We start from the raw sequence: 14,973 nt of genomic DNA, 5'->3' as shown, positions 1-14,973 counted from the left end.
ATTCATACATTTATCTTCTGTTTATGCTATCTTTTATGCAAGTTCTTTTCCAAATTCTTGACTGCAAACTGTAATAATTTGATTTCCTTTGATGTATTGCAACAAAAATGATCCATGGTGCCAAACTTGTGTATCTGGATCTTATTTTTGCTATCTAACAATCAACAAATGAAAACTAGTTTCTCCTATGTGGATACTGATTCTTTTCTATTCCTTGGAATATGTAAGGCACTATGTACTCGAGTTCAACCTGGTTTGGAGCAGAAAGTTGTCCTTCCTCGTAACTCATATCTCCAGGTGCACTCAAGGAGTATTATCTATGTTTACTTACCTTGGCGAAGCAAGATACTCAATCTTCATTGTTCTCAACTTAATTACATGATTGCTATTGTGCTATTCTCAGGATTATTTTGATGATCTTGCAAAGTATCTCAGAGTGGGACCACCGTTATACTTTGTTGTAAAGGACTTCAACTACAGGTTTTTTTTTTCATTAGCTTTAATTAACGGTGCCATAGGATAGTCATCACATTTTGAACCTTATTTTTTAATTTTCTTTTTCCAGTTTGGAAGCAAGAAATACAAACCAAATATGCTCAATCAGCCAATGTGATTCAAATTCTCTTTTGAATGAGGTTTGATTGTTTTCATCATCATAATCTTGTCTTACAGATAAAACTAGTGCATTGATGGGTGTAGGGTACAATTTATTCTGTTTCTTGAGGATTAACTAATCAACATATCTGTTAATGAATTATTTTCTCGTCACTGACTTAAACCTAAATTAAATGCCAATTATGCTTTGAATATTTCATTGATTTTTAAGGGGTTGTAGTGTCTGCTTCTAGTGATCATGTTGAACTAGGCAAACCATTATTGCCTAATTAAAATTTTCTATGATGTACTCTTAAGCAGATTACAAAAGCATCATTGGTACCAGCATCAAGTTATATCGCTAAACCTGCTGCTTCATGGCTTGATGATTTTCTTATATGGTTATCCCCAGATGCATTTAGTTGCTGTCGGGAGTTTGTGAATGGGAGCTATTGCCCTCCTGATGATCAGGTTGTATGGCTTTTTAACTTGCCTTGCTTTGCAATTGAGTATTTATGATATTCAGAGTAAAAATGATTTTACTGATCTTACTAGGTCTACCAGTAAGCTTATTAGTTCCCCTATTCACTCGTTGTAGTTTTGTTGTTGTGTACATATATGGAGTGTGTTCTTACACTTGGATGTAGATAGATTATCGATTTATACATATGGTGTAGCTCATTGCATTTATTGTTGTATCACGACATAAAGGAATAATGTGGAGATCATGGTTCTACCAATCCACCTTGTACATACTGATGCGCAGGTTACTGGCATGCAGACCATCCTGAACCAGTGGTCCACTTTGAAAATAGAGCTTACAATCTGATTAGCCTGGTTCTTTTTTTTTGAAGTGAACAGTTTTCTTTTAATTCTAATAATCCAACGCACAGCCCTCAGGACCTCTCTCTCTCTCTCTCTCTCTCAGTCTGCCCATGCCCATCACCTGTCATAGTGCCCGTCGGCTCCAGCACCTACCCCTCTCTGGCCCTGCTGGCCACCTTCTGCCCATGTGTTAGAGCATCAAAAAAGGACTAGACTACGTACCAGTCCCAACTGGCACAGGTCTGGTACCTGAAACTGAAAACCTTTCACCATGCCTAGGCCTTCAGCTTTATTTATCTGAAGCTAAAGTAAAGGAACTTGTTTAGCAATTGCTTTAGTTGTTTGGATCTTCTATTTTGTTATATTTTCAATTCAATGATAGCTGACCATGGTTGCTGTATATATCATGTATCTATAGCTTCTATTTACTGGCATAAACTCAATCATATTAAGCAAAGAGCACTTAGTTCATAATATACCATACACAAATTTATTCGAATTTGATTAGATTTGGCTTTAATCAGTAAACTTACTCCAGATTCCCTTCTGACAGTGCCAGTCGGGTGCTAGTTTGTCACTAAATATTGGCCTATTGATTTAGCTAGAGTCAACTATTCAGGGAAAAAGATTAGAGCTGACTTGTTTTTGTTTGTACTTTGTACTTTGTAAATATAGCTACGATCTGATTGTTTAGCAGTTACATGTTCTTTCATTGGCTAAATATTGAACAGCATGGGAACTCTGTCAAAAATTTCAATTTTTGTGGATGATTTCTCTTTTTTTGGTGTTCACTAGTTTTTATGACAATCATTACTATTAGAAGAAACTTCTATGAGATGTATCATCCTTGAACTAGTTTATATGCTTACATGATTATTTTGCTCTCAGCCTCCTTGTTGCCAACCAAATGATGGATCATGCACCTTAGGGATAGAATGCAAAGATTGTACTACGGTATGACATCTTCCCATCTTCATAAGTTTATTGAATATGCTGTGAGCATCAGCCAGTTTTTTCATAACAAATAGCACCCATTGTGAGAGTAAGATGGACAAGGTTCGTTAACCTAAAAAATTGTTAAGATATGACACTTGCAGTGTTCAGTTCAAAGCAATCATTTATAATATTAAAATTTAAAACTTGATGTTGATTGATACTATAGTAATAGTTTATCAAATTATTATTTCTTTGTTTCAGGAGCTTAATTTTCTGAAACATTGTATCCTAAATGGTCTGATCCAGTTATTGGATGTTCTAAAACTTACAATATTTTGTGCTTTCAGTGCTTCCGCTATTTAGATTTGCACGATGGTCGACCATCAACAGTGCAATTCAGGGAAAAGCTTCCTTGGTTTCTCAATGCTTTGCCATCTTCTAATTGTGCCAAGGGTGGTAAAGGAGCTTACACAAGTAGTGTGGATCTCTCTGGTCTGTACTATGTTGTCTACCTTCTTTGTCATTGGACGAAGTGTTTAATACTTTAGCTAAGGCAAATTTCATGATTATGTGTATTTCAGGCTATGAAAGTGGTATAATTGAAGCATCGGCTTTTCGTACTTATCATACGCCACTTAATAAACAAGTAAGACCATGGGTCAAAACTATTTTAGCATCACTAATTGTTATCTCTTGGAACTTCAATTTTTTGTTGTTTCTCACTTCAGAGTGACTATGTGAACTCAATGAAAGCTGCACGGGATTTCAGTTCTAAGATGTCTGATTCACTGAAGGTATGATGCATTAATTTCTGAGATACCTGGTATAATTCTGATTACACTGTTATAATGATTGTCATTTTGTGTGAATATTTTTCTGGCATGATGAATTTTTGTGCCATATCAGTCTCAAGACCACTTGAACTCGAACTGCTGAATTAATTTATTTTCTCTACATGTCAACATTTACCCATGGGGATCTTCCTCTAAATGCCACTAGAGAGTTTCATGGTGTTGAGATGAATGACATTTTTTTTCTACAAAACTTTTTCTTGATTGACACGTTTCAAAATTGGTTGTGCCATACATTGGTACCTTGGCCACAATCAGAATGGAATTTTTCAATACCTTTCTAGCACTATACAGTTCAGCCTGTGTGGGCATGTGATGATCAAAACAACAGTGCAGAGCATAAAATGTGTTGCTATCTATGGTCTAACACCACATGGTCTTTTGACCTGTTCAAGTGGCAGACATGACAAATTTAAAGAACACCAAAAATCCTATTTTGTTTTAGTACAAGAGGGAATTGGTCAAATAATTAGCCCATTTTTAGGACCATTCAGGAAGCACACTCAGGAGTTCTCTTTTAAAGTTCTAAAACAAGCCATGGAGTCCCAATTATTTGGTGTTGGCTCTATGAATCTTTTCTGGCCACTGAACTTTGTTGAGAGCAATGTGCTATGCTATAAGCATTCTTTTCACAAGATAATAAGTCAAATTGTAGCACAGCTAAGATGTCATTTTCAAGGTTATTTGGATCAGTGATTTAAAAAGCGCTAGACGCCAAAAGGCGCCAAGGTCCAAAAACGCCCGAGGCGCTAGGCGCTCGCCCAAGCGCTCGCCCAAGCGAAGCGAGGCGCTAAAATATAAAAATATATAATATAATTATTTAAAATTTTAAATAAAAATATGCTATTAAATTAAGAAAATCTATTAACAGTATTGAAAATTAATCATTTCAAATAAACTTAATATTAACAGTATACTGTATACTGAGCCTGCTGATTGAGAAACGAGGAAGCAGCGACGAGTGGCGACAGCGGCAGCGGCGAGCGGCGAGCAACGACAGCAGCAGTAGCAGCGGCAGCGGGAAAGGGAGCGGGAGGCGCGAGCGGCGACAGAGGCAGCGTTTGCGAGCAGCGACAGCGGCAGCGGGAGGCGCGAGCGGCGACAGAGGCAGCGTTTGCGAGTAGCGACAGCGGCGAGCGGCGACAAGAGCGACGAGCAGCGGGAGGCACGAGCGACGACAACAGCAGCGTTTGCCAGCAGCGACAGCGGCAAGCAGCGAGATCGAGATCGGGATCGGGAGTGGCAGCGGCAGCGGGTTAGAGTTGGGTAAGGGTTAGGGTTGGGTAAGGGTTATATCGGTTTAGTTAGTTCGATTGAACCAACTAACCAACCGAACTAGGACCGAACCAGACCTAAAATCCTGGTTCAGTCGCCTTAGTTTACCCAGGCGCTCGCCCGAAGCGCCCAGCGCCTGGGCTCGGGCGAGCGCCCAGACGGCGCCTGTTTGAAGCGCGCCGCCTGGGAGATTAGCGAGGCACTCGGGCCTCGCCTCGCCTCGCCCGAGCGCCTTTTTCAATCACTGATTTGGATCAGTTAACAGGATTGAAGTAGATGTTAGAATGAGATAGTTCAGGGCTTGGAACAACAACTTGTTGCTGCTATATAGTGGCTGCAAATGTATGGAGCACCAAAGTGTAGCTTATTCCCAGCTATTCCCAGCTATCATGGGTTCGCAAGGGGATAGCCTATCTGTGATCATACGAGGTAGTTCGATGGACATAGCAGATTATAGTATTAGCAATGGTTTTAAATCTTAGTCTGATACTTCGGCAACCCATTAGATTAGTACCATTCCTATTTGCTGGTGGTATACCGACCTGTACGACCCAGCATCAAGTTAGAAATAGTACAAAAATCAAATATCAATCAGTACCCACCTACATGGTGGTCCAATACGAGTACTTGGTCAGACTGATAAAAATCGGCTATTACATATACTGGTTTAATCGGTATTTGAAACCCTGGTATCATCAGTAAAGCAAATGTGAAGGTCTTGCAAAAGTACATAGCTAGCAATTATAGTGATTAGTTCAGTACTTCACCTGTTCATTATGTTTTCTTGTTAACTTGTTTAATTGCAGATTTTATAGATGTCATATGGTTTTCTAAATTTTTCTTGTATGTCTATAAGCTTAATCTTTTAGGTGTATGGTCTCATGTGTTATAGTGTTTTTATGGATTTTGGAATGTAAAACCATGTTATACATTCATAATTTTCTTTTAGCTTTCATTTGTTCTCTTATATTGGGAACTGCAGAAATTTTGATGTAAGAATTTTTCTTTTTGCATAAGCATTAATGAATGATTTAAATGCAGATGGAAATCTTTCCGTATGCAGTGTTTTACATATTTTTTGAGCAATATTTAGATATATGGAGGACTGCTTTGATCAACATCTCAATTGGCCTTGGTAAGTTTTCTCATTATCTTTTGCTATATCATGGTTATGTAGATTCTCTTGTAATAAAGCAATCGTAGTTTATTAATGATGTAGGACCTCATCCTAGTGGGTTATCATAGTGCTATTTTTCCTTTATCATTCAAGCATCTGCAATATTTAATGCGAAATCTCATGTGGGATCAGACATGTGCTTTACATAAGTTCTGACATATTCCTTTTTTTAGCCTTGCATCGTCAAAGGAGTGTGATCCACATTATTGCTTCAATAAGTCCATTATGGGCCCCAAAACTATATTGAGCCCTTGCTTAACCAAGAAAATCCCAGTTTGTAATGTATGGACAAAATTATCTGTTTTCAATTGTAACAAAACCAAGAAACATACTAGTTGGTAACATCTATAAAGTGGGACTTGTAAGCAGATCTCAAATTACCAGTAGCGGGCCACCAAATTTATATCACCTACGCTTGCCTTTTTCTTTTGGATGTGTGAAATTTGGACACATACACATGAAGTTTAACATCTAACACATCACAGATTAAACACACTGGTACCTATTGCTAAATGATATTACTGCTCACTTTGGTTAAATGCAATCACTATACGAAGAGAGAGAATGGAGAAGGGGAGGGGAGTGTGTTGCTAGATAAGGAAGAAGATGGGAAGGGTGAATGTATTGCTAGAGCCCCAAAGGTAGAGAGGAGTGGGAAGAGTGAAGGCTGGGGAAGAGATAAGGGAGGGGTTGGGGATTGCTTGAGCCAGAGAGAGGGAAGAAAGAGGATACAGGTGATGTACTATCAGTGACGAGGGGGGAAGGGAGAAGTGAGGATGGGGGGGTTAAGTGTCAATCGTTGAAAGGGAGGAGAGTTGACGACCCTTCGTTGACAACAAGCAGAATCGTCATTTGTCGGTCATGGTTTTGCTGCCAAGAAGGGGTTGGGGGGAGCGGGGGAGGTTTACAGTTTTAATTTGGACTTGATCAAACCAGACCAAGTGGCACGAACCTGACTCAAGTGGCATGAACTTGACTCAGTAACGATATGATAATCCTAACAAGGTTGATTAGTTGTATGATGCCCATGCCCAAGCACTCGCCTAGGCAGCACCCAAGCTTAGGAGTCTTGCTTGGTCCATGTTGAAGCACTCAAGCCTCGCCTGGCTGCCTATGCGAGCTCTCGAGCATCTGTTCATTACACTATGGAGTATAGAGTTAGATTATTACTTTTCTTAATTCTCTTTATTTTTTTTGTCAGGTGACATTTCCATTATTAATACAGTAAATCCAAGTGATGTCTTATTTTATTTCTAACCTCAACAAAACTCAAAAGAGAGAGCAACAATCATCCGAGGAACATGTTTAGGGCCAGGCTATTCCTTCGCTCCTTTCCATTTTTTCTTTATAGGTTACACTAGCACATCATGGTCATGGTCGATCTTTTTCTTTCCTTTTTTTTTCTAACCCACATACCATTTCAACCTTCAATTAGCAGCTAGCATGCTGAAGGCACTTAAATGTTTGGATGTAGGGCACTAGCATTACGTACAGTCTATTTTTAGTTAAATCTAACCTGCCAACATCACACTTCGTGATCTCCTTGTCAGATGTGGATTATAAAGATGCATATTATGTGCTAGTCAAAATTTGCAATACCACCTGGTATGGTTTGGTACGAGCAGTATGTATCTGACAGGTAAACCGGTAGTTGTACCCGGCAGGGTACTGCTCAGTATAGGTTGTATAGTCTTTGTACTGGGCATTATCTTTTTAGGCTTTGTACTGATACACAAAATTGTGAACCTTGGTCATAGTATTGTTAGCACACAATGAGCTACTACACTTTAATATGATTTGGTAATGAGTTGAGCCTGTCCTAAAAATAGTCGTTGCATGCCGGAATTCTTTATGATCCAAACTGTGAAACTTAATACACACTGCACAGAATTCTTTGCATCTTCTTTTGTAAGCCTTGCACCCTTGCCAGAATAAGTTTTGGTTCATAGAAACAATGAAATTGGCCTGCAGTCAACCTTAATAAGCACCCTGAAAACTTCTTGCGTTAACTAGGAGGACGTGGACTGCAGGAACCCTAGTCAATAACAAGAATAGGCCCGATCATCTCTGATATCATTGCCAAACTTGTAAACGATCTAAAATTGAATTTTTGAGAAGCAGCTTGTTGTTTTTCTGTGTTATGGTGCACTCAATTGGCATGATAATCCTCTCTTTGAATGGGGAGAGAGAAGTGGGAGGAAAACAAAAAACTATGTTACCTTTCCTCAAGAAGAGGATGAAGGAAAAAGAACCTTACTGAACTTTCTTGGGTGGCTTCCTACCAACTTTGAGGGCCTACAAAGACACAATGCCTGAAGGAGGGACAAGACTCCATGCAGCAAATTTGTAAATGGTGTTGCTGTAAAATGGAGAAACTAGTTATATGGAATGCTTAAAATTGGATGACAAATGACTCAGTTGAGCAGGATAGTTAGAAGAGGGATGGTAATAATCTGAACTTACACAGGAACTTTAGTCATGTTGGAAAGATAGGAAATTAATGATGGTTGCAGCTAGCAATCACATCATGTATTGCTTGTAAGTCATCCGGGACTTAGGCATTGTGCCATGTTGGCCAAAAGATGTATCTGCATCATTCCATCTTCTAGACATGCTTTGTAAATACTTGTCTGATTTTGTACCATCTTCCATAGGACTGATGTTTATTATTTGGCATCAATTTTGAGAAATATTCTTCAAAGTTTAGCATAAAATTAATGAGTTACTTGAAACATGAAAGCAACTACTCATAGTTTTAAGTATCTTTTCAGTTGAAAGGCCTTAAATAGAAAATTTTGTTTTGGAAGTGTTGTATTCACTATAATAGGGGAAGGTAGCAACTGAGTTATAAGCGCTGATGGATTTTGTTTTATATAAATAGGTGCTGTCTTTGTTGTTTGCCTGGTTCTCACTAGCAGGTATGGAATAAACTTTGTGATTAGTTGTTACCTGGTTTCATGTGAAATCTTAAAGCCTCACTTTTCTTTGCAGCATATGGATATCAGCAATAATTTTATTGGTATTGGCAATGATTGTCATTGATATGCTGGTAATTTATTCCCAACAACCATCTCCTTGCCAATTATTTTGTTACCCATCTGGCCATTTATATTATGCTTAGTTGATACATGTTTCTATTAGAAATTGCAATATTGTGGTATGTTTTCAAGTAAATTCCCCCACTGTGGGCCCTAGAACAGCCATAAATACTTAAAATTTTGATTTTTTTTCTTTACAGTTTTGTTTATCAAGTATTCTGTTTTACTCTTTATCTTGTAAACTTGAATATGTTTTTAGTTCTTCATCATCTGTTATGCATATGTTTTGCAAATTTGTAGCAACATATTATCTAATTTAAAAACTTAAAGATTATGTAATACGATCAAGGATATTAGTACAATTAAATATGAAGTATGTTTGTTTGGTAGGCCTTTTTGTAGACAATATAACAATGGTTGTTCTATGTAGCAACCACCTTTTCTTCTGAAATACCTCAATTAGATTCTCTTGCAATAATTAAGCAACTTATAAAGAAGCATACATATGTTTAAGAGTTTGATAAAGATGAATGTTCGTTTTTGTTCAGAAATGCTTTATGTTATTTGACTTGATGCAAAGATAGAAAGTACCTACAAATCTTTTCCATTATGATGATGAGATAAGGATTATACAGAGTTTAGAGAAATGAAGCCAAGAGAATAGGTGACGAGATATATTTAATGGATGATAAAAAGGAGGGATCAAGGAAAGTGATGGTCAGACTTCCAATCTTCATGTGCCTGTTGCTTCTTTTTTTCTCTCTTTGTTTTGCTCACTGCCGCATGTGTGTCAGATTATTGATAACCCAGTCTATAGTGATGTACAATCCTAAGATGAACTTGCAAGGACTTAGTGAACCTATAAATTTATAGTAGAAAGAAACAACAAAAATCCCTTATATTTGTCTTCATGAAATTGTATACTTTTGTCCTTTAACATTACATGGGGAAGAGTCAGGAGGCCAGTAAAGGTTAATTGAATGATAAATGAGTTTGCAGACCATATCATAATACTTCTCCTATTTAAATATCAAAATTATAAAGAGTTGAGCTAGCAATCCTGATCATTAGTTAGTTTCTCCAAACTAGGCATTTAACCAAATATATAAAAACAATAAATTGGTGGGAATGTAACTGTTTTCTGCACAGCCCATGGAACCTCTTGATTCCACTAAGGAATTTCTTTTATGACAATATAATATCCCCTTGTGAAAAGCTCCATATCATTCATGTTGACAATATAACAGCTGTCAAAACACTATTCCCTTTGCACTTCTGTTTGCGATTTTAAAATATGCTTCCTAATTCTAACAATGGCCTAATAGGAAATTTTGACAAGCAATAGATAAACAGGCAAATAGCAAAGTGAATGCTTGAGAGAACTAATTTAGGAAAATTAGTCATTCTCTCATAGAGAGGGTGGGCTTTGGTGCAAGGGTAAGGTGACTCTTGTATGAGATGGAAGACTAGTTTCAAATAGGAGGATAGGATCTTTATATTTAGACCCTCTCCAGATCCCTCATTGATGGTAGATTTATTTAGTCTTCTAGGAATGACCTTTGAAATGTTTTATTTTCATATTTTTAGAAACTGAAATCTCTTACCCAAGAAATTTTCTTTGAGCCAAGTCAAGAATTCTAATATCACTCCAGGTGTAATGACCTATATAGAGTGCATATTAAATCTTCTACCTAATGCATTGAACTCATCTTTAATGAATGGCTTTGAAGCATAGTTCATATGCTCTGATATGATCAAATTGGAAAATTTGATAGAAATGGATTGACATAAATTGTCTGATGTATAAAAACATGCAAAACTAACGTATATGCTTTTTAAAATATTTTAATGAAAATTATGAAGATTAATACATTAAAATTTTCTATGCTATCTGTTAATCATTTCATATAGACACAAATTTGTAGGTAAATATTAGATACGCCACACAAAAATCCAAAACTTATCTACTTACAATGAAAATTATGAAGATTAATACATTAAAATTATCTACACTATCTGTAAATTATTTCATACGGACACATCATATTGTAGACAAATATTATATATGTCACACAAAAATCCCAAAACTTATATTCTTACAATTTTGAAGTTATCAATGGATCCCAATGTGAACTTAGTACTTATTCTAATCACCATGCAAATGAAATATAGGGTAATGCAAAGATAAATAAAAAAAATATCATTTGAAAAGTGTATTTACTGCATCTGAAAATTGTTCTAGATCCCATGATATCTTCTTTCTCTATAATTGGATCTCTATTTCCTTAAGAATTAAGAGCTACCCTATCCTCCCATTTCCTCTCCCTATTTTCTGTTTGCAGTAAATGGCAAACAGAATGATAACAATGTCTTCTCCTCTATTTTGTGGTGCCTTCGATATGGACCGGATTCACTACTATGATGTGTAACTAGTACACCCACCAAGCAATTTCCTTGATAAATTTTTGGTGTTGCAACAATTCCAAATTGAAGAAATTCAAACACTAGCCATGGGAAATTACTGCTCATCATACACTGCTCTGTCAGTATCCTGTTACCAAGTTCAGCATTAGCCGCTTAACATTAGTCAAGTTTAAATTTTATTACAAATTATTTTAAAAATTGTTTGATGACTTTCTGATGTAATATAAGCATTGTTTTCAAGTAGCCTTGTGAACATTGGTTAATCAAACTTCAAAGCATTACAGGTTCAACATGATCCCTAATTTTGGCATCACATGGTATTACGATATATAGCCAACATCATGATTAAAATTACTGTATTCATCACATCAGGGTACTTAACTGACTGTTTGTTTTGCCATGTAGCATATTTCAAGATCCCTTTATTGTCTGGCATATGATCCTTGTTGTTTAAACCAATAAAAATCATGATAATCATGGACTCGTAGAGTCAACTGATAACTTTCAGGTGTAAATAGTGCAGAATTCTATGAACCAAGGTAAACTTCATATATTGACAAGCAAGCATACTCTATGGTTTAGAAAACTTCATTAGGAAGTTTAACAAGTATGACTCATTTGCAAGTTATTTGAATAAAATTTAGTATTGATCTTGTGAATATATCTTATAAATATGTTTGTTTTTCTATTCTTTTATGGTCCATATGTGAGTTGCAGAGTGCAATCACAGCTGAGTCTGATTTTATGAAAGGCTTAATGTTATATTTGTTTTCTTTCATTTCTTGTTATGCTGATATCTATAAAACACTTTACATTTTCACATTTCTAACACAAATATCATGGCAGGGAATCATGGCTGTTTTGGACATTCAGTTGAATGCAATTTCTGTTGTAAACCTTGTGATGTCGATAGGAATTGCTGTCGAGTTTTGTGTTCATATAACACACGCTTTCTTGGTGAGTATCAAATATGTTTGTTAGTCATATGGATATGATGTTGGGAAAACTTGTTTTCTGGCTATTTGTTTTCTTGTCAAACAAATTTAGGTTTGTTTCATATTTTTAGAACTCAGTGTAGTGTCTTTCAACAGTGTCTCTATGTAACAATTTAAGCCAATTTTCCAAGACCTTAGTTTCTTTTTTATTGACAAATAGGGCACCTTCTCTTTTGGTTTCACATCATTGTCTAGGGTTCAATCTCTAATGATTTGAGCACCACATCCTTCGAGATCAAGTTTCTTTTGGTCTAACCTGAATTACTTAGTGACCAACTGAAATCTGCAATCAAATGGTTTTTCTTTTTAAGGATCATTTTATCCAACAAAATGTATCCTATTCTGGTGAGTTGAAAAAATTTCTCATCTCCATTTTGATATACATTGGAAAAGTTTTCATTATTTTACGTTATTCTCTCTTTTATCAATATGTATGTACTTGTTTTTTTCTTAGGGAGATGCAGAGAGAGAGAGAGAAGGCCTCGGTCTAGTGACTGGTTCCCCTTCATCTCTTTCCCCTCTTCATCTTGAAGATGTCCTATGTTTAATCCTCTTGATGAGGCTTTCTCCAAAATATATAGGCATATTAACATCTTCAACTGGTGTCCAAAACAGCTTTCATTAGCATATAGAGAATGGATGGTTTTAACAATTTCATTAGCAACAATTTCATTGATGGCTTAATCAAGGAGATGGCAGACGAAAAGAAGAAGAGGAGAAGACCCAAAGAAAGAGGGGGAGGTGGAGAGAAAGAAGGCATTTAAGGAGATGGAAGAGTTAAGAAAAAGGATAAGATAACTATCATATCCTTGTACATAGAACAAAAGAGTCGGTATTGGTACATGTACTTGATGTAGTCTTACTCTCTAGTACAAGTAGGTATATCAGATTACCACTGGGTAAGCCTGGAACAGTGAGCTTGTTGGACCTGTAAATGCTTGTCGGTATTTGCCCATACAGCCAAGACTTCAAACCTTGCTTTCACCATCAAGTTATAGATAACAGATGACTTTGGAGAATGGGGAGAATTCATTAGATCTTCTTTATTGTTAAGTAAAATTTTTTTTAAAATTATTTTGTTCTTCGGTAGTTGTATTTTCTAATTTGGGTATTTAAATTGCTTCTGAATTCCAACATAAATCTGATCCGGTGCCAACAGGTAAGCAGTGGTGATAGAGGGACCCGAACCAAGTTGGCTGTGTCCACCATGGGTGCTTCTGTATTTAGGTGAGTTCTTTGTTCTTTTATCTTGTTGTTTTTGTAGGCGTCGTCCATAAAAGATATATACTAGTGAATCAAATATCATGTCACTTTTGAAGCTACTGCTTACATTACCCCATTAATCTGAACATCGATAATTTGCACTTACGTTGTAACTCCAAAATTCATTGGTTCATGATAGTGTATGCTTGATATTAGATTGTGTTTTAACATTGTTCCACATGTTAAGAATAGTCCGACAGTATCTGACGATCATCGTAGGCCTGTTATATTTACCCCTCCGGCTGTAGCATTTTTTGGTTTACTTTTGCTGAAGTTCTACTGAAAGTCCACTGAGGTTATTTGAGATAAAAAAACACTGATGCATTTATTACAATCTGTGGATCGTGAAAATTGTGATCTCTATGGTACAAAGTCGATCCAGAGCCATTTGTCCTTATCGTAGCATTTGCGAGATCATCATATCAAAAATCTTAACAGTTCCTTTTTCTTCTTTCTCTTGCAGTGGAATTACCCTCACGAAGCTAGTCGGAGTAGTTGTCCTCCGTTTCTCAAAATCAGAAGTTTTTGTGGTTTGTGATAAAATCATTGGCTTGTCCTTTCAGAGTTATGTTTACAAAAATACGGTTCTCACCCAATTTGCAATCGTGTCTTGTAGGTTTATTACTTCCAAATGTATTTGGCATTGGTTCTGATTGGGTTCTTGCATGGCCTGGTGTTTCTCCCGGTAAGACCACGGAATGCACCCTTTCTTGATGTCTAAACAGAGTTTTTCTTATTTTTTCTTTTTTGGGGTGGGGGGGGGCGTAAAAGCTTGGTTTTAATTGCCTGTGGTGCATATTTTTAGGTGGTCTTGAGCATTTGTGGTCCTCCTTCAAGATCTATGCCCGTCGACATGCAACAACACCAGCAGACGACTAGCTAATGGCACGTCAATCTCTAAAATTGATGGAGCAGCCTTATTCTCTCTCTCTCTCTCTCTCTCTCTCTCTCTCTCTCTCTGTGTGTGTGTGTTATGCCATTGTATATATTTCTTAAGTTCCATTGCTGCACCTCCTTGACTGATTCGGCCGATTGGAATTTGCCTTCCTGTATATTTGAAACTGAATCACATCAAAGAAAAGAAGGAAATTCGAAGTATTTTTTGCTTCAAATAATGAAAAGCTATTGATTAAATTTCTCGAAAAGTTGTATTGATATTTCTATAGTTATGAAAGTGAAACAATTAAATCTATTTACCTTGACGATATTAGTTTTATCGATGAAAATATAAAAATACAAGGTAAAAAAATAATTTTATCGTTCGATGATGATAGATGACGTTGATGGCATCGGTGGTGGTGGACCTTTCTCCTTTTGTATCTTTGTCGATCGAGCAACCATCACCCTGCGATCCATGCTCTCTCGGCAAGCTCTACATCGTGTCCAACCTAATCCACCCTAATCATTCATAGCACCTCCTGCATCAACGATTGTTTTTCCACCTTGATCGCTACACATGTCTCATTCATGGACAACCTGGGATCCTCATCGAAGTCATTTCACTCCTCTCACGTAGAGCGGCCCCATCGAGGGATGTTGGCGTCACACTCTCCCACCAGGTCTTGGAAGGGGGTCTTATTGGTGAGGGAGGAGGG

At 36.9% G+C, this 14,973-nt stretch overlaps 1 protein-coding gene across 2 annotated transcripts in view; it reads left to right on the top strand.

The window, feature by feature from the left end:
• Positions 1–14,512, top strand: part of LOC135626525 (uncharacterized) — a 64,078-nt gene extending 49,566 nt beyond the window's left edge. For both annotated transcript variants that reach the window (XM_065131903.1, XM_065131904.1), the window contains exons 24-39: positions 229–297; positions 404–480; positions 566–635; positions 916–1,065; positions 2,308–2,373; positions 2,703–2,847; positions 2,937–3,001; positions 3,084–3,149; positions 5,523–5,616; positions 8,540–8,576; positions 8,650–8,707; positions 11,967–12,077; positions 13,275–13,342; positions 13,842–13,908; positions 13,995–14,063; positions 14,184–14,512. In XM_065131903.1, coding sequence (XP_064987975.1) covers positions 229–297; positions 404–480; positions 566–635; positions 916–1,065; positions 2,308–2,373; positions 2,703–2,847; positions 2,937–3,001; positions 3,084–3,149; positions 5,523–5,616; positions 8,540–8,576; positions 8,650–8,707; positions 11,967–12,077; positions 13,275–13,342; positions 13,842–13,908; positions 13,995–14,063; positions 14,184–14,261 — 1,290 coding nt within the window. In that variant the 3' untranslated portion in view covers positions 14,262–14,512. The remainder of the gene's footprint in view (positions 1–228; positions 298–403; positions 481–565; positions 636–915; positions 1,066–2,307; positions 2,374–2,702; positions 2,848–2,936; positions 3,002–3,083; positions 3,150–5,522; positions 5,617–8,539; positions 8,577–8,649; positions 8,708–11,966; positions 12,078–13,274; positions 13,343–13,841; positions 13,909–13,994; positions 14,064–14,183) is intronic.
• The last annotated feature ends 461 nt before the right edge of the window (positions 14,513–14,973 follow it).

This window comes from Musa acuminata, chromosome BXJ2-11, assembly GCF_036884655.1.
Source record: "Musa acuminata AAA Group cultivar baxijiao chromosome BXJ2-11, Cavendish_Baxijiao_AAA, whole genome shotgun sequence".
Classification (NCBI taxonomy): domain Eukaryota; kingdom Viridiplantae; phylum Streptophyta; class Magnoliopsida; order Zingiberales; family Musaceae; genus Musa; species Musa acuminata.
The sequence above is the reverse complement of the archived record's forward strand: the minus strand, read 5'-3'. Positions and strand labels throughout refer to the sequence as shown.